This window comes from Girardinichthys multiradiatus, chromosome 13, assembly GCF_021462225.1.
Source record: "Girardinichthys multiradiatus isolate DD_20200921_A chromosome 13, DD_fGirMul_XY1, whole genome shotgun sequence".
NCBI classification, from domain to species: Eukaryota; Metazoa; Chordata; class Actinopteri; order Cyprinodontiformes; family Goodeidae; genus Girardinichthys; species Girardinichthys multiradiatus.
This window is the reverse complement of record NC_061806.1, coordinates 1,263,617-1,286,838: the sequence shown is the minus strand read 5'-3', so window position 1 is coordinate 1,286,838 and position 23,222 is coordinate 1,263,617. Positions and strand designations below refer to the sequence as shown.

Sequence of the window (23,222 nt, the reverse complement as noted above, 5' to 3'; positions counted from 1 at the left end):
CAAGCTTCAGGATTTCATTGCTAAAAATCCAAATATCACATCCACCAGTGAGTCCAAATCCTCACCACATGAGTCTTTAATAATGTCGCAATCAGTACACTTAAAACATTCCTTCAAAGCAAGGACTGATTCTTCAGCCCAGACTTTTATACCCTTGGTCTAAGGCTTGTCTCCTTCAGAACAGTTTTAGTGGGCAGCAGATGCACACAGTTATGGCCAGCGGAGCCCGAAGGAGGCAATGGGACAGCTCTATAAGCTTCCTTCACCCAACCGTAGCATAGATCTAGTGTCTTCTCCCGTCTTTTTGTGCAGGAGATAAAAACCTGATGTGCAGAAACTTTCCTTTAAATGAGGACTGAAAACATTTTTGTTTACAGCTGCTTATAATCAAAGAATCTCACTTAGAAACGGTATTCCCGCATTTAATATCTGTTTCTTTTGTGCAGTGCTTTTAGCCATATGCTTTATTTGCTTTCTGTCTATCCCTTGAGGCCATGAGAAGCACATTGGATTACGTATGAATAGTTGCCTTATGGGCTTCATTGTTAAAGAAATCTTATATTTGACTTAAAAACAAATCTGCAGGTTCTGATGTAGGTAGCCTAGATGGAAAATCACTCAAGTCAGCTGGTTGATTTTGTTTTTTGGCCATTTCAGAGAAAATCATCCTAATGTTTTTTTTTTTTTCTCACCGACCGTCATCGGAGCCTGAATATATAATAGATGAATATATAATATTGTTGTTTGTGGCCAAAGAGATGCTTAATTAAGACGAGATTTTTAATTTTAATATAGCTCTTACAATAGATTAAATTGTATTTAGTATGCAAATGAGAAAAAATGGTCATAATTAGGCTTAACTCCAACCTCTGGCTTCCAATGCAGTTTTTACTTCTGTGTGAAGTATCCATTAATGGGTTTGAGAGGGAAACATATGCCACCTTGACTGGATTAGGATCGGTTTGATGTGAATTCACTGTATTATTCTACAATAAAATCCTCAAAGTGTCTGCTGCTGGTAAGAAACTAGCTATTCTAAAAACTGTTACTTGAAAACTGCTTTTTGATTTTTGTTTTTGAAGCCTGAAATTGTGGCTTCTGATAGTTTGACTCCTCTATAGGAAGTTGTTCTCTAAGATCACATCATTTTGACTGTTCACAGCTATTCCACACATCCCTGCTTCAGTCAGAAACAGTAGAACTATCTCTCCAATACCTTGACTCATAATGCTGGGAACATTCAAACAAACTCTTCATTTCTTTTTTTGATGCCCATCTGGATGAACCATAATCACCTCTCTTTCTTTTGTTTTCTCCTCACTCTGTCTCTCTCCTTCATGCTAATCAGAAGGGACTTCTATTCTTACCCTTACTACCCGTAAGTTACTTCTCTCACCCCTTGCTTTCCATCTTCCCTCTGTAGTCCCAGGATTACTAGAGAGGAAATAAGTATTTCTGCCCCCCCATCCTATGCTATTGTACACACCACCTCTACCTTCTCCCTCCTCTCTCTTTACCACCTTCCAAACCCACAGACCGTTTCTTGCTATCTCATCTCACTCTGCCCCCCTACATATAACTTCAATCTTTCCTCCCCTTATACATCCCCCCTACTACAATTTGTCATCTCCCACCAGCCCACCTCTCCTGTCCTCCCTTATCTCCTTAGCCTGTCTTACACTCAATCTTCTTTTCCTTCTTTGCTGGCCTCTTTCTGCTACTTCTCTCTGTCCTCCCACCTTTCTGTGTGGGTCTCTGCAGTAGGAAGAAAGTGGCCATAAACAAGGCGGCCATGTCCTACAGGCAGGAGAAGAGTCGCAAGCTGAGCCCTCTGGACTGCAGCATGACTGAGCAGAGCACCCTCCAGCAGGACGAGAGGCTAGCTCACTCCTTCATGGACGCCCACGGCTGCAGCGCTCGAAGTAAGACAGCATGGAACATATGGCCACTCTTGAGAAATTGTCTGGAGACAAAGCAGCTCCCTCCTTCCTGACCTTCAGCTTTGTTTACTTCCAATACATGTATGCAATCTGTTTTGCCAGAACACATGCTGGTCTCAACAGAGACGTCTCTTGCCTGTTTGAATATTCTGCAGCACCACTCACCCTTTACTCCAGAAATGCTGACTTCCCTCTCCTTCACGGACCCCCTTGATTTATTTGCATGAATATAAAAATAACTGAAATGTATATAGGAAAATAAAAACAACTGGACAGTGTGTACAATATGAGTTGACCCGTGCGTGTTTGTGTTCCCAGATGAGCAGCGGAGCTCCGTCAACGAATCCAGCAGCTTACTGGGAGGCTCACCACAGCGTCACTGTCGGAGGAAGAGTTCGCCTTATCACACGGGTCAACTCCACCCAGCAGTAAGGGTGGCCGACCTCCTTCAGCACATCAACCAGATGAAGACATCTGAGGGATACGGCTTTAAGCAAGAGTACGAGGTGAGGCAGGAGGCGAAAAGATGCCTTAGAACTCCATCCAAGCGTCAAGAGATGTACATAAAATAATGCCCAAAAAGCTCATTTTAAGGCTTGGTAGAGGTGAGATGTCTTATTTAAAATCAATATAGTGCCAAATCTGAACATTGCAGTGTGCATTTGTTTTCATCCACCCTAAGTCAATACTTTCTAGAATTACCTTTTACCTTTAATTCAGTGTGTGAATGTGCGTATGAATGGGTGGATGACTGAATGTAGTGTGAATCACTTTGGGGTCTCTGGGGACTTGATAAAGCGCTATACAAGTGCAGGCCATCTACCAGTTAACTGTAACCACAGCAGGCTGCACGGTGGCGCAGTTGGTAGCACTGTTGCCCTGCAGTAAGAAGGTCCTGGGTTCGATTCCCAGCTGGGGATCTTTCTGCATGGAGTTTGCATGTTCTCCCTGTGCCTTAGGTGTATGAATGAGTGTGTGCGTGGTTGTTTGTGTGTTGCCCTGTGACGGACTGGCAACCTGTCCAGGGTGTACCCTGCCTCTCACCCATAGACTGCTGGAAAAAGGCATCAGCTTCCCCGCGACCCACTATGGAATAAGCGGTAGAAAATGACCGACTAACTGCAGCTGCATGTTGTGTTGTTCCGGGTGTGTCTCCACCAGCTTTGAACTTCAGTTCTAGGAACTGAAGATGTTGCCCATAGAATTGAATATGCCAAGCTCTAGCTTCATGTTTAGGGTTGTTGTCTCCACCAGGGTTATTATAGTTAATTAAAACGGACGAAAATACAAGAACTGAATTTGAGAAAACATTTTCGTTAATTGAAATAAATAAAAACTGTAATTAAAAGGGAAAAACTGCAACTAACTGAAACTGTATTGTTTATAAAACTAACTAAAATATACTGAAATTATAGATATAATACCTTTTTTTTGTGTTTATCAATTTATTTGTACGACTTGCAAACTGATGTAAAATGAATTTTTTTCCACATGAGCAGTTTACGTCAGCAGTTGGCACCGTCTAACATCCCATAATCCCTGGCGGCACTTATAAGTTTGGGAGAAAGCATGAGAGTCCTATAGAGAATTTTTCAGTGTGTGACTGTGAAAGAGAAAGAGAAAAAGTGTCTTGTAGTAGAAATGGGTGAAAAGATATGTGACATACTTCTCAAGAAGAGAAACACCACAAATCTCAAAGTCCATTTGAAAAGTGCGCACAAGAACTGTGAGTACCTTCACAATAGCCTCTCTGAGTAGCTGCCCGGAAAAAGAAGCCACTTCCTGACCAGGTAGCTCCGGAAAGGAAGCAACCATAGTGGAGTGCTTCTCACCATCAACCAGACTGCAGGCCAGGTGATACACAGAATCACCGCAAGCAGGAGGATGCGATGGTAAATATGTTTATTGAGACTGGGATGTCAACACCACTATGTGACTGCAATTAAGTTTGCATTATATTGCGTTGAATTATATTAGTTAATATTATGTTCACGTGTGTCCTTAGTCTATGGACTATTTTCAGCAGCTGCAGTATTACAGACATTTTGCACTTAAGGCTGCTGTCTCGTGAACTGTGACTTTTGTGGACAGTTGATTGTTAAACAGTAATTGAATATATTTTTTGTCTTTATTACTCAATACACATATACATAATTACATAAATACGATACTCTGACCCTTTTGAATGCTTCACTGAAAAACCTACCCCAAGTATGAAAAAACTAAAACTAGTACTAGAACTAATATAAACTAAAAAAACAACTATTATAAAAGCAAACCCACTCTAAAACCTAACTATAACTAACTCAATTAGAGAAAAAAAGTCACAACGAAATAAAACTAAACCACACTGCTCAAAAAAATAAAAGGAACACTCAAATAACACATCCTAGATCTGAATGAATGAAATATTCTCTTTGAATACTTTGTTCTGTATAAAGTTGAATGTGCTGACAACAAAATCACACAAAAATCATCAATGGAAATCAAATTTATTAACCAATGGAGGCCTGGATTTGGAGTCACACACAAAATTAAAGTGGAAAAACACACTAGAGGCTGATCCAACTTTGACGTAATGTCCTTAAAACAAGTCAAAATGAGGCTCAGTATTGTGTGTGACCTCCACGTGTCTGTATGACCTCCCTACAACACCTGGACATGCTCCTGATGAGACAGCAGATGGTCTCCTGAGGGATCTCCTCCCAGACCTGAACTAAAGCATCCGCCAACTCCTGGACAGTCTGTGGTGCAACGTGACGTTGGTGGATGGATGGAGACATGATGTCCCAGATGTGATCAATCGGATTCAGGTCTGGGGAACGGGCGGGCCAGTCTATAGCTTCAATGTCTTCATCTTGCAGAAACTGCTGACAAACTCCAGCCACATGAGGTTTAGCATTGTCCTGCATTAGGAGGAACCCAGGGCCAACCGTACCAGCATATGGTCTCACAATAGGTCTGAGGATCTCATCTCGGTACCTAATGGCAGTCAGGCTACCTCTGTCCATTTGTGGACGTCGGGCCCTCATACCATCCTCATGGAGTCGGTTTCTAACCGTGTGTGCAGACACATGCACATTTGTGGCCTGCTGGAGGTCATTTTGCAGGGCTCTGGCAGTGCTCCTCCTGTTCCTCCTTGTACAAAGGCGGAGGTAGCGGTCCTGCTGCTGGGTTGTTGCCCTCCTACGGCCTCCTCCACGTCTCCTGGTGTACTGGCCTGTCTTCTGGTAGCGTCTCCAGGCTCTGGACGCTACGCTGACAGACACAGCAAACCTTCTTGTCACAGCTGGCATTGATGTGCCATCCTGGAGGAGCTGCACTACCTGAGCCACTTGTGTGGGTTGTAGAGTCCGTCTCATGCTACCACGAGTGTGAAAGCACCACCAACGTTCAAAAGTGACCAAAACATCAGCCAGAAAGCATCGGTACTGAGAAGTGGTCTCTGGTCCCCACCTGCAGAACCACTCCTTTATTGAGTGTCTTGCTAATCACCAAAGATTTCCCCCTGTTGTCTTTTCCATTTGCACAACATCATGTGAAATTGATTGTTAATCAGTGTTGCTTCCTAAGTGGACAGTTTGATTTCACAGAAGTTTGATTTACTTGGAGTTATATTGTGTTGTTTAAGTGTTCCCTTAATTTTTTTGAGCAGTGTATAATAAAAAATCCAAAGCTGTTATAACCCTGGTCTCCATCCCAATCTCAAGTTATTTGCAACTTCAAGTTTTTTATTAATGTGAATGCATGTTGTTCTTTCAACGAGACTCACTAACGTTTCTCTGTATGTCATACATGGAATGACAATAAAGCATCTTTGAATCTTTTGAAGCCAAGTCAATGTCAACTTAATAATCCCCAAGGGGCAATTTGTTTTGCAGCCAGAGGAGATAACCTTTAAAAAATACAACTGCAACTGACATAATACAACAATACGAACGAGGTTCAGGATACAAACATAGGCTTCTACAGTTTCTATTGGGCTGATCGAGTCAAATTATTGATGAGGCAGACCCGTATTTGGATAAATAAAAATCTATTGCGTTTTATATTGCTCTTTACTACCATGTGTATGATGATTATCAATGTGGTTCAGCAGGGATAGCTTTGGACTTCCTTGTGATTCTGGTTCAGCAGAAGTTTAGGGTGAGGGACTAACCCAACAAATAAAAGAAAAAGGTAAAACCGTCTCATTAAAACAGGAGAAACGTTTTCATTAAAAGACTGTCAACATTAAAACTTCTCAGTTTCTAATAAAAGTACAAACACTGATAAACGTAGCACAGCATTCATATGAGCCTCGAAGGTCAAGCAGTTGTCAATAATTGTACTGAGGTATTTGTATGTTAAACAGCCTGCCCACGGATAAAAACAGAAGGACTTGGTAGAAGCTTCTTTTTAAAATCAGTGAACATTTCTTTGTTTTTGAAACGTAAATTTTCAGAAATGCAGGTAAAAGTTGCGGAGAACTAAAAAAAACGGGTGAGCAGAATGTTTTCCCTGCCCTAATGACCTCAGATTAAATAGGGTGCCTCATCAACACTCGTATCTACTCTACAAGCAAACTGTGAACAGTGTAAACTACACTGAGTTGCTCTCGAGATCTCATGTTTAATAATCCTCTCAAAAGGCTTCATAATGAGAGAGATAAGAGGAACAGGACAAAAATCCTCCCAGGATTTTCTCTAGGATTGCCCTGTATTTAACTCCTTCTGTTTTTTGAGTACCTCTGATCAGCTTTCCTGTCCCTGCTAAATAAGAGACTCTCAACAGTATGATCCTGTCAGAACCGTGTTTCACAGTGGGGATGGTGTGTCGGTGAAGTTCAGCATTACTTTTCCACCATACATAGCATCTAGCAAGTAATCCCAAAAGATCCCTTAATGTCTAATGTGACCATACCACTTTCTTCCACATGTGAGCCGTCTCTCTTATATGGCTTTTGGCACATGGCAAACATCATTTCTTCTGTTCTTCTCTTCAGTTCTTTCAAAAATAGCTTTCTTTTTGCCACTCTTCCATAAAGCCCATATTTATAGGCTACAACTAATAGTTGGAATGTAAACAGGAGCTGTGGATCTCTGTAGCTCCTCCAGTTACCATGGGTCTCCTGGTCAGTCCAGGCGGACCGTCATGTCGTGGTAATTTTGCAGTTAAACCATCTGTGAGATAGTCAAAGTCTGGGTCATTGTAAGCCTGGTTCAACGTCATCACGACTTTATCACTGTCCTCCCTGTTGAGTTTCTTGGTCTTCGTGATGTTTTCAAATTCACTGTTATCTAAGAAACCTCCAGCATTAGAAAAACACCTGTTTTTAAAGTCAGATTCCAGAAAAAATGATATGTCAGATTAAATGTAACATTTGAAAATAACTTTTAATAAACGTACTTTTCATTAAGCCCACATTTCTATATTGAAAGGTTGTCCGTTGTGTTTTTGTTAGGTGAAAGTCATCACAATTAACAGAAAAATGGTTTAAAAACATCAGTCAGTGTGTAATTAATTCAGATAATGCAGATAACTTGATGACCAGAGATACTGAAATAAATGAACTTTTCAATAATTGTGCTAGATTTTGTTTAGTTATCATTGTAAAGGGGATAACCACAACTGCACATCACATTTGTTAGATATTTATTTGTAAAATGTTTATAAATTCTGTCTCACTTTATAGATATGCACTACTTTGTATTAGTCTATCACAGAAGTTCATATCAAAATGCACCATGGTCTATGGTTGTAACAAAATGTGAAAAAGTTCAAGGCATAAGAAGACTTTTACTATGCATTGTTTTTACTCAGTGGTATTAATGGTCTTAGCTGATTTTTCCTGGTTCTAGAAAAGAAGAAAATCCTTGTTTGGCCTCAAGTGTTGCAACAGTTTGTTTTGTTTGTGAACATGTTTCAGCATTTTTAGACGGAGTACAGTATGCTGGGTCCTTGAAGAGTTCAGCTTGCCAGTTTGCTGGTGAAGACCTTGTGTAGAACCCTGCAGGCTGTTGCATAAGCTCAGAATGCTCAAGAACAATCTGATTTAAATGGCAAAGCAGCTCAAACCTGCAGGCAGGATCATCCTTCACTGTATTCTTATAAAGCCCAAAAGAAAAAGAAGCAGAAACAATCAGACAACCTCTTCTTTATTCATTTATGCACAATCAGAAAAATGAAGTTTCCATCATTTGAATTAGAAGTATTTTGTTTTTGATGTTCTGCATTGTGTGGTCCTGTGTAGACTAATTGGACCTCCTATTGTTTTCTATTATTTAAGGCCCTCCAGATCAAACAGTTGTGATAACTCTTTTTCACACCTCCACCTATAGGGAAGTGAGATGCACTTTTCTGATTCATTAAGCCGTCCCCTGCGAGCACAACAAATTTCTCTCTACCAAAATCAATATATGGGTTGCTTTTTCACTTGGCTCTCCAGCTTCCCATTGCCTGGAGAAATAAACAAGCTGAAGGAGATCAGCGTGTACTCTGCTGTCAGGATTCATAACCCTTATTTCCCACCGGGGCCTGCAGGGTCTGCCATTGATCAGATGTCTGGCGAGGCCTCCTGTTTCAAAGGAGTCAGGCCCTTGGTGGGTGAGGATACAGTATTTAGTGTGCTTCTGGGGCAAAATTGGGAATTTTAGCAAGTGACTGATGGTCACTCTCAGTGACAGCCATCATAGAGGGAGTTTTGGATTTGCTATCATGTAAATCAAGCAAATATTTGGATAAAATAAGATATTCAGGATATATAACTTTGAAGCCACAAGTCACAGTTATTGTTGTTGATTTTGCTATTTGTTGGGAAACATTCAAGACAGTATACACCCATGAGGCATAAGATTATGACCACTAACTGATTCCCCCCATCACTGTGCCCATTAGTGGGTAGACAAAATTAGACAGAAAGGGAAGCATTGTGTTCACAAAGTCGGTGTGTTAAACAGATCAAATTGGCAAGCATTCCAATTTGAGAGTTTGACAGGGGGAAGATTGTGATGGCCAGATGACTGGGTGATGATGATCTCTTGTGGGATGTTTCCAGTTTGCTCTATATTGGAGCAACCGACAGAAACACTTAACGAAGACATGATGTTTGTGTTTCTTTGACTAACAGCAAAATAGCAATTGGTTACTCTAATCAATTTCTACATATTTAACAGAACATTACTATAAAATTATTAGTATTAATAATAATAAACCCATCTCTATTCTTAATGTATTTATCTATTTTTCTGTCAACATCTTTTTATGTTAATCTATGTGTCTCGCTCCATATTTCAATCATTTTATCCATGAATGTTTGGTTTTTGTTCAAATGTAGGAGCATCCCACCCAGAGTCAGGTCTTGAATGAGACAGAGAATCTCTGAAATAGGTTAAAAGTTAAGGTGATGGCAAGGAGGCCTACAAAACTCTAAAGACTTAGTGTTCTTTGCAAATGATGAATGGTCACGAATACCAGAAACATCTAAAAGGCTTGTCAGCAATAATAAGAAATGTTTCATTGCCATAATGCAGATAAAGGTTTTTCCATTTACTATTGTAAAGGGTGTGAATGAATGTAGACTGTACATTTTTAAACATGAAACAAATTCATGGAAATTGTGAAATGGTGAGATAAAAATAATCTTCAGATGCCACAATGTCTAGGTGTGTTTTTATCTCTGTCTATCTCCATAAAACTACAGCAAAATAATGAAATATTAATTCTAGATATAGCATAGGTGTTCCTTTTTGGAGAAACCAAGGAGATTTTTTGCATCACCTCTAAGGAGCTGAAGGAAATAAAATCCTGAAAATGAGGCAAAAGCATTTTTCACATGCTTACAAATTCTATTTTGAATTTACCAGGAAGGGATGCTAAAGTATGATAACTATGATCTTTCTTTCATTTTAATCAGAAGTCTTACCGTAGCATTGTGGATCAACTAAAGGCTTTTAACTGCATTTTAGGGACACCTTATCAAATACATGGACTAGAAAGTACATTTGAAACATATTTAATGTGGGATTTAAATGACATGTCCTGGTCAAAAATGCCCTCAAGGTCCTTTACTTTATTACACGAGGCCAATTTAATGCCATTCACATAAATTGACTGACTAAGCAGTATCTTATCTTGGTCTAAAGACACCAACTTCTGTATTATTAATTTTACCTATTGGAAGCATACATATACTAAAGAGAATTGGGCCAAGCACTGAACCCTGTGGTACTCCACAGGTAACCCTGGAGTGCTGTTTCTCTGATCCCTACAGCATGTTCCAGCCTTTGTAAGAGAATATTGTGATTGACTATATCAAATGCAGCACTGAGACCTAACAGAACAAGTATAGACATGTCTGTTGTCTGAGGCCATAAGAATATCATTAGTGACTTTCAGCAGAGCTGTTTCAGTGCTATGATGAGCTCTGAAACCTGACTGAAACTCTTCAAACAGGTCATTGCTGTATAAATGCTCACACATTTGATTAGCAACTATTTTCTTAAGAATTGTTGAAAAGAAAGGAAGATTGAATTTTGCTCTATAGTTGATTTAAGACATTTAAATGAGAGAAGGGTTAAGTGTTGTGATTATGAATATATTATTTAATATTAATACTTTAATATTTTAAATAAATAATAAATAAATAATATTTCGGTCTGTTAAGGGTTGTCCTGTGAATACCAGCCAAATAAGGCAGTGGTATTAGGACAAAATTTAAAGGGATGAGCCAAGCTCTGGCAAAACTCTGTACACACACTGAATGAATTCACATTTTTTAAAATACAAGAATTTATTAACAAAAAGAAATCAACTCAAAGTCAAACATATTTCAATCAACAAACTCTTTACTTTGCTAAAACAATCCAACTAAACTACCAAGCAGAATTAAAGAATAATGAAGACTAATGGACTATGTACAATATAAACAAGTTGATTAAAGATGATTGAAACTATGACCAAAAGAGTGATGCAACATTACCATGCAATGTTTATGTTTGAGAACCAAGGATTATCTTGAAGAATCTGGAAATTAAGTTAAGTTAGTCTTGGAACCAATTACGAAATAATTGGTATACCTTTTAAACAACAATTCACAATGAAAGATCAAATAAAACATTATTTTAATAAAATAATATTTTAAAGAATGATTTGCTGAATAAAAACCAACCTTCTGGATGACTAATTCTCAAAGTGTTTAATTAGCTGCCTTTATTTATTAAAATAATATTTAAAGAGATTTTATTTTGAATGAGAACCAAACCTTTCTGGATAAATGGGTCTTAATTGTGTTTAATTAGTTATTACGTTTAGCAAGATAATATTTAGGGATTGTCTGGGATCCGCATGGAAAGAGACCGCCATGTTGGAGCACAGCGTGTTTGTTCAGCTCTGACTCCTCCTGGTTTTTCAACAGCACAGGTCCGTGCCTCCAATTCCGACACCCTCGCCTCCAAAGGTACGACAATACTACAGTTATTACACGTACCATTATCACTGAAGGAGGTGGAGGAGTAACTAAACATCTTACACACAGAGCAGGGAAAAAAAACGTGTGAACCACGTAGAGTTTCCAAATGTAAAGTGCAGCAACGGACAAAAGGGGTTTTAAGTATTCGGAAAGAAAACAAATAGGGACTAAATTCTTTTCCTGTTTTAAATAAGTGATTTTAGTTGTTTTAATCAGCGGGGACCGGTATTAGGTGGAATTTAGGTGTTACACTCAGGCTCACTGACTCAAAAACCCATGTCAGCTTGGGGAGTGACTCACAATTAATCGAGTCAGTAAAAAGAATAAAATTTCCCATCACTACTCAGAAATGTCACAATATACAGAATTTAAATGAAGTCCATTAAGTCTGAAACACAAAACAGATCCATGAGTGCAACAACAAAAACAAGAGGTGGCGTAATACGCCATACCCACAATACGCAATATAAACATTTGTTATAAGATAGAGAACAATTCTAAAACAAAATTACATTTCCATTGTTCTGTTGTTGCATTTAGTGCCAATTCTAGCTTATTTTTGTATGTTTAACTGGAAAATGTGATTTTTAAGTTTAGTAAAACAATAAAAGATGAAGTATTACCTGTGTACGTCGACTTCTGGTATTTTTCTCATATTAGCTTGCTTCATCCAGTTCTCAGGTTGTTCTTGTTAGGCACCTCCTGCTTCAGGGGTATCAGCGTGCTGCAGATATTCTTACCCATAAAGCAGGGAGATCAGATAAAAGGGTTGAATGCAAAAGAATATGACACAGCCTAAATCATGTCCATGTAAGTGCCAAGCTTTAAACATTTTGGTTTTATCTTGTGCTGTTCATCCTACAGTTTTAGTATCAATTTACTTTAATGACTCATATGGCGGTGGCTGCAGATTCTATAGATGTATCAGAAGCCAGTATACTGTAAACATCTGTCACAAAGGTTGCAGTTTACCACCGTTGTGTTACAGAACAACGGGTTCTTTAACCAGTGAGCTTGTCTCTACATGTGGAATGAGGGCGAATGCAGTCCTAGCCTCTCTATGATGTGTTGTGGCAGATGTCTGCTGATGACTTGGCAAGAGGCTCTAATTCGGAAGTTAATCAGACCTTGGGGTAACACTCGAGAATACATTAGCAAAGTCCTTCTTTTTCTGACTTTCAAGGTGCTCCAAGGACACATCATGTTGAGTTTGTTGCTACATTTATCAGTTGTTTCCTCTGAAACCTAAGCCAAAAGAAAATATAAGGTGACTAAAGGCACAGTTCCAAAACCTTTTCTCAGATGGGTGTTTCATGACACACATCTGAAAATCAAGTCAAGCAACAACAAGGCACTCAAAGCGCTGTACATGAGGAAAAACATTACAATGATACAGAAAATCAAACACAGAAAAAAAAATCAAATTACATTAATAATCCTTGGGGGTTTACTGGTAAGAGCTGGTTCTAATCCAATCTTTCTAATAGAGGTAATTAGCTCATTAAGTCCTCTGTGGTAAGGAATTCATCCTGTGCTAGAAGACAAATGATAATATTAATCATTGAGGTCGCTGGTATGGGGCAGTTCATTCAAATAGTAACAGTCATGGGCACTCACTGAAGTCTGAGTAAAGTAGCTGGGTCACTGGTAGGTCCAAACTTTTTAAATACTAATAATGTTTGGCTTTCACTGGTATGAAATAGCTGGAATACAAACCTTCTAAGAAATCTAAAAATCTATGAATCCTTCTGAGAAATCTAAAAATCTCTGGTCATTGGTGTAAAAACAGCTGTAGTCAAATTTTCAAATTACTAATAATAATTGGCTTTTGCTGGTAATCCTTCTGAGAAATCTGAAAATCTATGAAAAGTAATGAAATCACACATTTAGGTAAAGTAAGATAGGAAGATACTTCAGACTCTATTCTTAGCAGAATAGAGTCTGAAGTAGTACAAAAAACCTCAGCAGGGGTAAGCAACACACACATAAGTAAAAATTCAGCAAGGGTACGGTGGAATCTTGATGGTGCGAATATATATAAGTCTGAGTGTGTTTGCAAGAATTAGACTGTCAACACTGAAAGAAGCGCCATTGTCTTTGAGAAGAGAGGTGGACGTTTTATCAATCGGCCGCATAGTCCTATCAGCACACAGCTGGTAGGGGAGCGCTGGGGAAGAGCGTCGTGTTTATATAACATCCAGGAGATATTTTCGATAGCCAGTTAGCAGAAGTTGCCAAGGACATATTGGGGAGACAGATTTAGAAAAACAAAAAATGTTGTGGTTCAGGCAGTTGTGAATTTCCAACCACCTTAAGAGTTTTACTGGTATGTTTCAATTGTGAATCCAAATAGCCACATTTCTGGTACTTTCCGTAAATCTCTACAGTACAACTTCTCCAAGATTATACCCTTTAACCTCTGAGTCCAACCGCAGCCAGGCTGCGATTCTGTTCGAAAATCGTGTCCAGCTTGCGATTCTGCTCTCTTAACATTTCAGTCTGAGTGTTGATCGCTCTACAGACTCCATCCAACATCGCAGGAAGCTTTGGAATGCTTTGAACAGCCGCCCACGTTTTGCGAATCACTCGATAAGCCAGGTAACCATCAACTCCAAAAAGCAGAAATTCTGTTATCAAACGTTCATATATGTACACATTTTCTACGTCCGCGACCGACATCGTAGTCAGGAACACAATCTTCCACTGCTGCCAAGAATTCATTGTGTATCCAGAGAATGGACGTCCCGTCTGGACAAGAGGATTCTCCTTTACCCTGTCTTCCCGTTGAAAAAATTTGATAAATTACGTTGAGAGACCAGCTGACCAAATCCATAATTTACAAGTTTGGAGGACATGCAAAGCGAGGCTCTGAGAAAAATACAGACAAAAGCAAAAGCAGGGATCAGCAGGGAGGGAGAGAGAGAAAATGTGTCTTCCACTGAGAGGAAGAAAAAAAAATTTGCAAGTTCAACAGTGTATTAGCAGCAACACTAACGGCCTTTGTCACTCTGTAATTTCAATTTTAAATTTTGATTTTGCAGAGTTTTTTCGATGGCTGGGATGCTACTAAAAAGAAAGAAAAGACCAAAGGACGACACGACAACCTGCTCAGCCGTGAGTATTTCTGCACGATTGACTAGAAGCTCACGAAGCTCTGCCCCTGGCAGAGGCAGACTCTATTTCACCTTCAAATTATTAACATTTAAAGAAAACAGGGGTTCATAATTTACAAGTTCACTCTTTGTAGAGAAGCCTTTGCTGAAAATGGAAATAAAAGAGGTTTCATTCAGGTTTGAATAAATAGAATTGATTGCATAATGAACATGTATGATTTGACTACTGCTTTTGGGTTGATTATTCATTAATTTCTTTAATGGTTTTTGCCATTCATAATGGATGTGCACTAAAGTCTGCCCTAAAATCTTTTTTTAATTTACTTCGGGGATTCTGTGAGGCCTTAAAATGTTCAAAAATGCGGTCAAGTTCAGCTTACTAAGCTAATATTATATATTTAGGGAAACCCAGCCACGTTTCGCTTACTCCTTTTGAACGAACATGTGGCGACAGTGTACCATTAATTGCATTAGGTTTTTTATGTTTCCAGTAAGCCTTCATTCTGGCCTTGGATGTTTTAACAGCACAAAGACCCGACTATCTTTTTAACTGGAAGAAACATCCAGCAGAATCTGGCTTAGTGCAAGCAATAGACACAGGTTACACACACAGAGAAGAACCATGTGAAGCACAAAAGAATTTCCAAACATTAAGTACCAGCAGCTGTAGACAATTTTAATGTGCTTACAATTCAGAAAAATTGAAAAAAGTCACAGTAAAGAGAAATTAGATCATGTTGAACAACAGCAAACAGTTTGACCAACCAACATCTGGAGCACCAAGAGTAGTAAAGGTGTTTCTATATGGTCTGAATATAACTGGATGCAAATGTGGAACTATAGTGAAGAATTATATATGGCTGAATTAACTAGAAAGACATATAAAAATACACACTTAATTTAAAATAAAAAACTAATATTTGCATTTGGTGTTGACTGTTTTTCTTCATTCTAGCTGATCGTCATCGAGTCAAGCTCCACTCTCTGCTGGCAGACCCCAGCTCGGATTATGTCAATGCAAACTACATAGACGTAAGAAGAATTTTAAGTTTTAATGTTTCTCCAGCTTTATCCCCTCCTTCTTTATCTCTGATTTTACTTTGTTGGCGTTCACCTACTGCTTTACCGGTCACCAAACACCTCCACATGCTGTTAGTCTCAACCATCCCATAATGGCTACACCCACAACATAGCAGTATATTTCTGTGTGCCAGTATATGTGGGCTTTTTGGTCAGATTTTATCACAGAAAGTCTAAACATCCTACAGGAGCCTGCAGGTCTCATGACTCACCTTAATGCTTTTGCAAAAGGCCTGAGTACAGCTCCGCTGAGGCTTTCATCTGCTTTGAGATACCGTGATCTCACCTACAGCTCAGCTGAAGCAAGTGTCTCAAACAGCCTCTTCAGTGCCAGCAGCAGGTTGCACTCTCAATAGATCCAATCTGAAACCTTTGCATGACCAAAACTATCTGAAAACTTGAAAGCAACTCAATATTGTTCCCCCTGTTTCTGACTGAGGGTGCTGAATTATTAGCAGTTTTTTTTATCACTTAATGCTGTTTTGTAATTGTTTGTCAAATGGAAGAAAATGGAAAGTAGGCAGAAGATGCCAGGGAAATCCCACTGTGTTTAGTGTGGCCACTTTATCCCCTTAAGTGCTCTGTAAATGCTCCATTAGAATGAAAGCTTTAAGGATCTTTATGTAATTAATTGGCCATCAACAGCACCATACATTACTGCTGCCAAACGGTTCCAATTTATGCACAGAGAGAGCAAGGCTGGAATACACTGGTACGCCGTCTTCTCCACTCATTCATAACCAAAGGTAACAAGACATTTCTGTGAGAAAATGTGTTGACTAATGAAACACAGGCGTGATGCAAAGCATTCACTGGCAGGTTGTTTTGTTGTGCTGAGAATGAGAAGAAAGTCACCTTGATGGGGTGTAGGAAATAAAATTGGGAGCCAGCGGAGCCAACCAGTCAGGAGGTTTTTCCAAATAAGTAATATCAAAGCAAAGTTAGGTCATCTCCAGCACCACATTTATTCACAATAGTCAACTTAAGCTCTAGTAAATGATAAACATGATTTAAAATTTTCTCTAAGTGGAATTTATGCACAGTCATGGCCAAATGTTCTGCTGGTGAGAGAAATGTATTTTGCATACCAGTCCTTGCATGAATTAGCATGAATTATAACATCACTCAAACTAACCTTATACTGAAACAGGTCCTTTTGAGTTTCAACACATCTCATATTTCCTTTTTTCTTGAGCTCTATTAGTTGAAAATCCTCAACGTTATGTTCAGCTACTTTTCATTATTCTTATCTTCCTCAGCAACTATTTCAAGTAATGCACTTTAGACTTTCCTAAACAAAGATGCCAACTGTAACTTAGTCAGTTGAACTAATCTTCCAAAGAATATAGTTTTTGTTAAAAAAAATTGCAAGTTACACTCTAATAACAGTCTTTTTTTTCTGAAAACAATTGCTGTTGTTAAATGTTTTTCCAGAACAATATTATACTGGTAAAAATGTTAACAAAAATATAGCCAGTGGTGCTAGATGTCTTGAATGGACAGATTGTTGCCTTTTAAACCTAATAACTGGCTGTGCCAGAGACAGAAGGGGTTTTCTACATCGCTGTGGAAGAATTTAGGTTCACTCCTATTTGTTTTTGTTTTTTTATTCAGCCACATTGGAGGGGTTTTTTCTGCATGAACAACCTGTTAAATTTATGTCACAGCATCTTAATTAGATTTAAGTCCAGACTGGCCCACTCCAAAATCTTTTTTGTGAGCCATTTAGAGGTGGACCCGCTGGATCTTTGTCATGCTGCATAATTTAAGTTGAGCTTAAGGTCTCAAAGTGATGTCTATGCATTGACCTTCAAGATTCTAGAGATTTTTGTAGATTTTATGATTCCATCAATTATAGCAAGTCGTCCAGGTTCTGAAGACATAAAACAACCCTAGACTATCACACGCATATGACACCTGCCGTGCTTTATATGTTTTTTTTTTTTGTGACCTTCTAGATGTTTTGTCCATGTGTGACTATTTTTGGTTGGCCGGATAATCTCGAGAGGGCTTGCCTCAGTTCTATGGCGCAGTATTAGTGCCAGAATTAAGAATATTGTGCACACAGCGGTGGCTAATTCTTTGTTGCAGGAGGCTATATCCATTCTGAAGCCAGCTACTGATCTGATTAATGATAGGCCGGCATCAGTAACTGAGCGGCTAGTGACTAGCCATCCTCTCCAAAGCTAACGCAAGTGAGTACTCTCCTTTTCATTTGCCAGTGCCGGCCATTCAGCGCCAGCCTAACATTAATCAAATCAGTAGCTGGCTTCGGAATGGATATAGCCTCCTCCAACATTGAAGTAGCCACCGCTGGGTGTGCAATAGTCTTATTTTGGCACTGATACCGCGCCATACTGTTCCATGTTTTGTCCATTTTGGGATATTGGAACTAACTGTTGATTGATGGAAGAGATGGCTCTGTAACCCTTTCCATATTGAAAGATGTTAATGTCTTTCCATCTTATCTGTATCCTACATCTTAATTTGTTTAGATGGGCACGTAATATTGCTTTTTGAGATATACCATCAACCCACACACAAGGACAAGGCTTTTTGATTACTGTCCACTGTAGTGACCACAATACAGATAAAGCTGTGAAAGAGTCCAGCCAAGTCACTCAGACTGATGGTTAAAATATTGCTGTGTTTGGAACCAGTTTTCTTTTGTTACCACCAAAGAAATGTGTGCAGCCATTATTGCTTTGCAACTGCTCTCTCTACATGTAATGAAACTTTTGCTTAGAATACGACACCTGAAAGAACAGTGTTCTGGATTATTTGAAACTTTGTATTTAGAGATTTACTGGCAATAAAAACAGTTTTAGGATATCCAAGAGTGCTCAACAAGCTCCAGGATGACTGGTTTCCGTATAGTGAGCTACAGAATCCTGGTACTACCTCTGCAGAGCTACCTACAATGGTTGCAGGCCATTGTGAGGGCATGTGATATTTGGATAACAGCCTTATTACAAGAAGGACAGCAAAGAATAAGGATAGAAAATATGTAGGAAGTACAAAGATGGACTATTGCAAAGTAATTTTGTCTGATAACTCCATCATTTGGGTGATCTGGAAATTTCTTTGACTAAATCCCATGAGCCCTGTGTTTTGACAAAGAAACATTCTCACTGAATTCCTTTCCTAGTGGAGTGGGCTTATGTATAGTTCTGCTCAAGAACACTGTCATGAATAAATAGTGAGGTAAAAGAAAAAAAGACTTCTTCCAACAGTTTGGAGCAAATGACCTCTGGATTTTCCAGGAGATTGGGCACCGTCTCACAAGGCAAATGTGATAATAAAACAGATATGTGACCTGTTAACAGGAACTGCAGAATCTGTGAAGAAGAAGAGGGTTAACGCTGAAAATAATGACTCAAAGTCGGAATGAAACTTAATAAATGTTTTCAATAATTTTTTTTGGGATATACACAGAAGCAGGAAAAGAAAATCCCTCAAAATGTAACATTTGTTTCACGGCCAGAACGTTTGGACATGACTGTAAAATTCCAAAATAAATACATTTTGTGTTTTGAGTCAAAGGTTGCAATTGGAATATGTATTTTGATATGCTGCAGTGCTTTCCAAAAGTTATACATGGAAGTCCAAAAAACCAAGTTAAAATAATCCCGGTGATCCATTTATTACACTGAATAAATGTGTTTTTTCTTCTGACTTCTGAGTTACAGGCTAGCGGGGAAAAATACCCTAAGAGGCATTGCACATGGATTCTTCTTTCTTTTTCTAAGTCTTTTAACATTTTACCAGAATGTTCTTAATGCCAGCATTAAACCCACTCCATAGCCTCTCCATATTGTCAAATTTACATTGTCAAGCATTTTGCATTGTTGTGCCTATTTGCCAGGTCTGCCTTGCCAAAAAAGATTTTATCCCAAAGGACTGAATAATGAAATATTTCTCCCACACCTTAATATTTGCTTTTGACACCACAGCGCCTACAGTGCTTTATATCACCTGTCTGCTGTTTCAGGGGTCTCCAGAAAAAAAAAAACCCTAATGGCCTCCTTCTTCACCCGTACCACTAGTGTTCACCAATTAATCCTTTGGTTGCTGGCAAGGCAGGCACCAATTACCTTCAGGTCATGGCCTTTGGAAGCAGCACCCAACAATGGAGGCTCATACATGTATCAAACCTCTGTTTTGACAGGAGTAGAAATCTCCTTGAGGTGTGAGTTCAATTGCCCATGATGGGATCGAGGTCCTGTGCCAGATATTCCTAGTTCATCCTAACAACGTAAATAGAATAATATTCAACCTTTGGCCTAAGGTAGCATACTAATAAGTACACTTATGGTTCACTTATGGTGTACAGCCCAAGGCATCCAAGTACCTTCACATCTGCCTCTTCATCCCTAGACAACTCTGGAGTTGGACAGTCCAGCTCCTCACCAGGAGTTGAATCCAGAGGTCAAGCTGTGTGTTAAGGTAAGCCAACTATATATACAGTAGTTGGCATCACTTAACCTAACACACCATCTCTGGCTTCTTTCCTGCCAGTGAGGTGACATTGCATATCTTTAGAGACAGATATTGATGGAACTGGCATGACCAGGCCTCTGCCCTTGCCTACCACCCGGCAAACATTGCACCTGATCTTGAATCCCCTACAGGTGGTGGGTTTTTACTGAGGAGGCATCCTGTTTTTTGGGCTGCCCCAGGAGGCAAGGTTTTGACCAGTAGGCAGTCACTAGCAAGACTCGTAAGTAGCAACTCTCCCACACCACTGCCTCCAAGCCATGTCCTGGCCTACAACCATTCCAAATGAGAGTGGTTCACCTTTTTTGTGGTCTCGTCTTCATTTTAATCCTGACCTCTTCCCTGAGGCTAATTTGCCATGGAGGACCATATCAGAGCAGAAGCCCAGGACCAAACAGACCCCAGAGGGCTACTCAAATGGCCACAGCTAACAATGATTTGCTAAGAAAAATAATTTTGTAATATTTTTGATGTAATTGAGTAGTGTAGTTTTTGTTTTGCTAGTGAGTCTGTTTTTAGTATATGAAAGTTCTGAAGAAAGAAATATGATCTTTTATGAAACAGAAGAAATAATGTAGACAATAAGACAATTCTTAAAAAGATGCTTTTAAGAACACTTCTTTTCAGGTCAAAAGAAAAAGTAACTTTACAAACAAATACAAAAGACAAGCATATTCAGCCCAATCATACACACATACGCCAATCTTACGCCAAAACAAATTCCTTGTATGTCCAAAAACGTACTTGGCAATAAAGCTTTTCGGATTCTGATTCTGATTCATATATAAGGTCAATCACACACACCATTAATCCCAGCCATTAAATAATGCAGTCAAGTTCAGGTCACCATTTAAAGTGGTCATGGTATTGATACTGAATACAATTTATGCAATGACATTTCTTCTTTCATTATAAATCCCCTTGGGATTAAGAAAGTATTTATGAATTGAATTGAATTTAAACCTGAGGGGTTCAAAGTTTAGTCAGGTGTCAGGTTTTAAGCTTGGTCTGCCATTCAACATGCTACGTTTTTATTTCTGTCTCTTCCTGTTTTTTGACAAAACAAATATAAAGTAGCTCTAACACTGCCACTGCATGAAGCACTTCAGGATTAGAAAAAAGGACTGTTTTCTTTAAAACCAAAGTTGGCTTTTAAGTCTCAACAATATTCTCTTTACAGGTCGTTGCTACTGCATGTTACTCTGTAACAATTGATGACCCTCTTTCCTAATATGTAATCACAATAACTAGCTCTTGTCTTCTCCCTACCTTTCTTCTCTCTATCTCTGTTTCCTGCCCCTCTGATTTTCAACCTTTTGCCATCTCTTAGATTCGGATAAACAGGGAAGTAAGTACCTTGCTTCTCTTCTCTTTCCATTTCCCTTCCATCCCATGCTCCCCCTTTCTGTGCATCCCAGCCCTCCATGGCTTCTTTCCTGGCAACAGCAGATTTTCTTGTCCTTGTCTAGTTTTAACTTCTGAGCCTTTCACCTTTAATATTCATTTTTTAATATCACTGTGACTGGAGTGGTCTTTCTACCTTATTTTACTAATAGCAAAGTGCTCAACCAGAGTTCCTGTAAAAAAGCCGAAAATATGTAATAAAAGGAAAACATCTGAAGCCAAGTCAAAGCTCATGTTCAAACATACAATATGTCACGCAAGGCATTATAAAAAATTCAATAACACTGAACATAAAAAAAACTGAAAATAAAAGATTTTACAAGTTTTAGATCCAGTCTCTATCAAACATTTAAGAATATATGATAGATATGTGGGGATAACTAGGTACCTTCACCTCACATTTGGACCGATACGGTACCAATGCCCGGTACCTGGGAATCGGTATTGGTACTCAACACTACTAGTTTTCGGCACTTTTGTGTGTGTTTATGTGGTAACAAATGTTAATTTGTTTAATAATAAAATGTTTTAAATGTTTAAATTTAACATATTTATTTCTCAATATATAAACTTTAATGAATATATCAAAACAACAAACAGCAGTTTGTAGTGTAACATCTCTGTTGTTTCAAACATTTCTTCTCTCATGTTTCTGGCTGCAGACGAAGAGTCGCTAACAGATGCAGGCGTGCTAATGGTGTCAAATGCAGGAGTTGTAGCCGTAGATCTGAGGCCGACAAAAATTGTGTCTCTTCAGCCTTGAGAAAAATCTGGTGCTTAACCAGGTGCTTCCTTAGATGAGAAGTATTCCCGCCGCTGGCCTTGCACTTCTCGTCACAAATATTGCGGCGAGCGTAATCTGCATCTCATTTTGAAAAGTGGAGCCATACTTTCCAGTGATTTCTATCAGACTTGCTTTGTTGACCGTAGCAGCACCTACTGATGTCATTATGCTCTTGTGCGTGCAATGCTGTATTCATGTCTGGCATGGAAATCACCACTGCTCCACTCCCTCAGTGTCACAATGATGCGTTTAGGTACCGAAACATTGTAACGTTTGATTTTACATGAATCGGTACTTGGTAGTACCGGCGGAATTCGGTTGAATTCAGTACCCATCCCTAGGGATAACCCCTCCTCAAAAGGTTGCCCCCACAGTCAGATCTCAGACAACTGTAAAACTATGGATGGATGGATAACTGGATGAAATCCTGTCTTTTTGTGAAAAGATTTTTGAAATTTGCACATAATGTCTGTTAGCATCAGTAACCAACCAGTCTAAGCATTTTAAATAATGTAAATCTATTTCTATTTGAACTAGTGACAGCAGACCAGAGCTAGTTAACTACAAAAACATCTTTGTTGTGTGTGTTCTTGTATTTGCTGCAAAGAGAGGACCTCTCTTTGTTAACCAACAAAGCGAGGTAATTTTTGGAAAGTTAAGACATTTTTCTTGTCCTCATTTTTTTCAAGTTGTTTTTGGGTTAGGGGTTAGGTTTAGGAGTAAAGTGTGAATTGAGTTTAGGTTAGGTTAGGTTTAGGGTTCGGTATGTACTGGAAATGGTTAGGTTATGTGTGTATGTGTGTCCATGCATGTCTTGGACAATATGTAGTAATAATAAACAAATGCCTCTACATCTGAATTAGGTCTCAAAATGTAGATTTCATCTAATGACAAAGAAGGAATAATGCGTTAGATAGTCCACCAAGATCTGACTTCCTTCCATAATGTGCTGAAAT

At 39.0% G+C, this 23,222-nt stretch overlaps 1 protein-coding gene across 5 annotated transcripts in view; it reads left to right on the top strand.

The window, feature by feature from the left end:
• Nucleotides 1–23,222, top strand: part of LOC124878881 (receptor-type tyrosine-protein phosphatase U-like) — a 334,335-nt gene that overhangs the window by 267,418 nt on the left and 43,695 nt on the right. The window contains exons 15-20 of one of the 5 annotated variants that reach the window (XM_047383058.1): nucleotides 1,349–1,378; nucleotides 1,804–1,922; nucleotides 2,259–2,446; nucleotides 14,430–14,502; nucleotides 15,457–15,533; nucleotides 21,409–21,426. In XM_047383058.1, the coding sequence (XP_047239014.1) occupies nucleotides 1,349–1,378; nucleotides 1,804–1,922; nucleotides 2,259–2,446; nucleotides 14,430–14,502; nucleotides 15,457–15,533; nucleotides 21,409–21,426 (505 nt within the window). Of the gene's footprint in view, nucleotides 1–1,348; nucleotides 1,379–1,761; nucleotides 1,923–2,258; nucleotides 2,447–14,429; nucleotides 14,503–15,456; nucleotides 15,534–21,408; nucleotides 21,427–23,222 lie in introns of all 5 variants that reach the window. The other 4 variants (XM_047383054.1, XM_047383057.1, XM_047383055.1 and 1 more) reach the window with 4 other exon arrangements.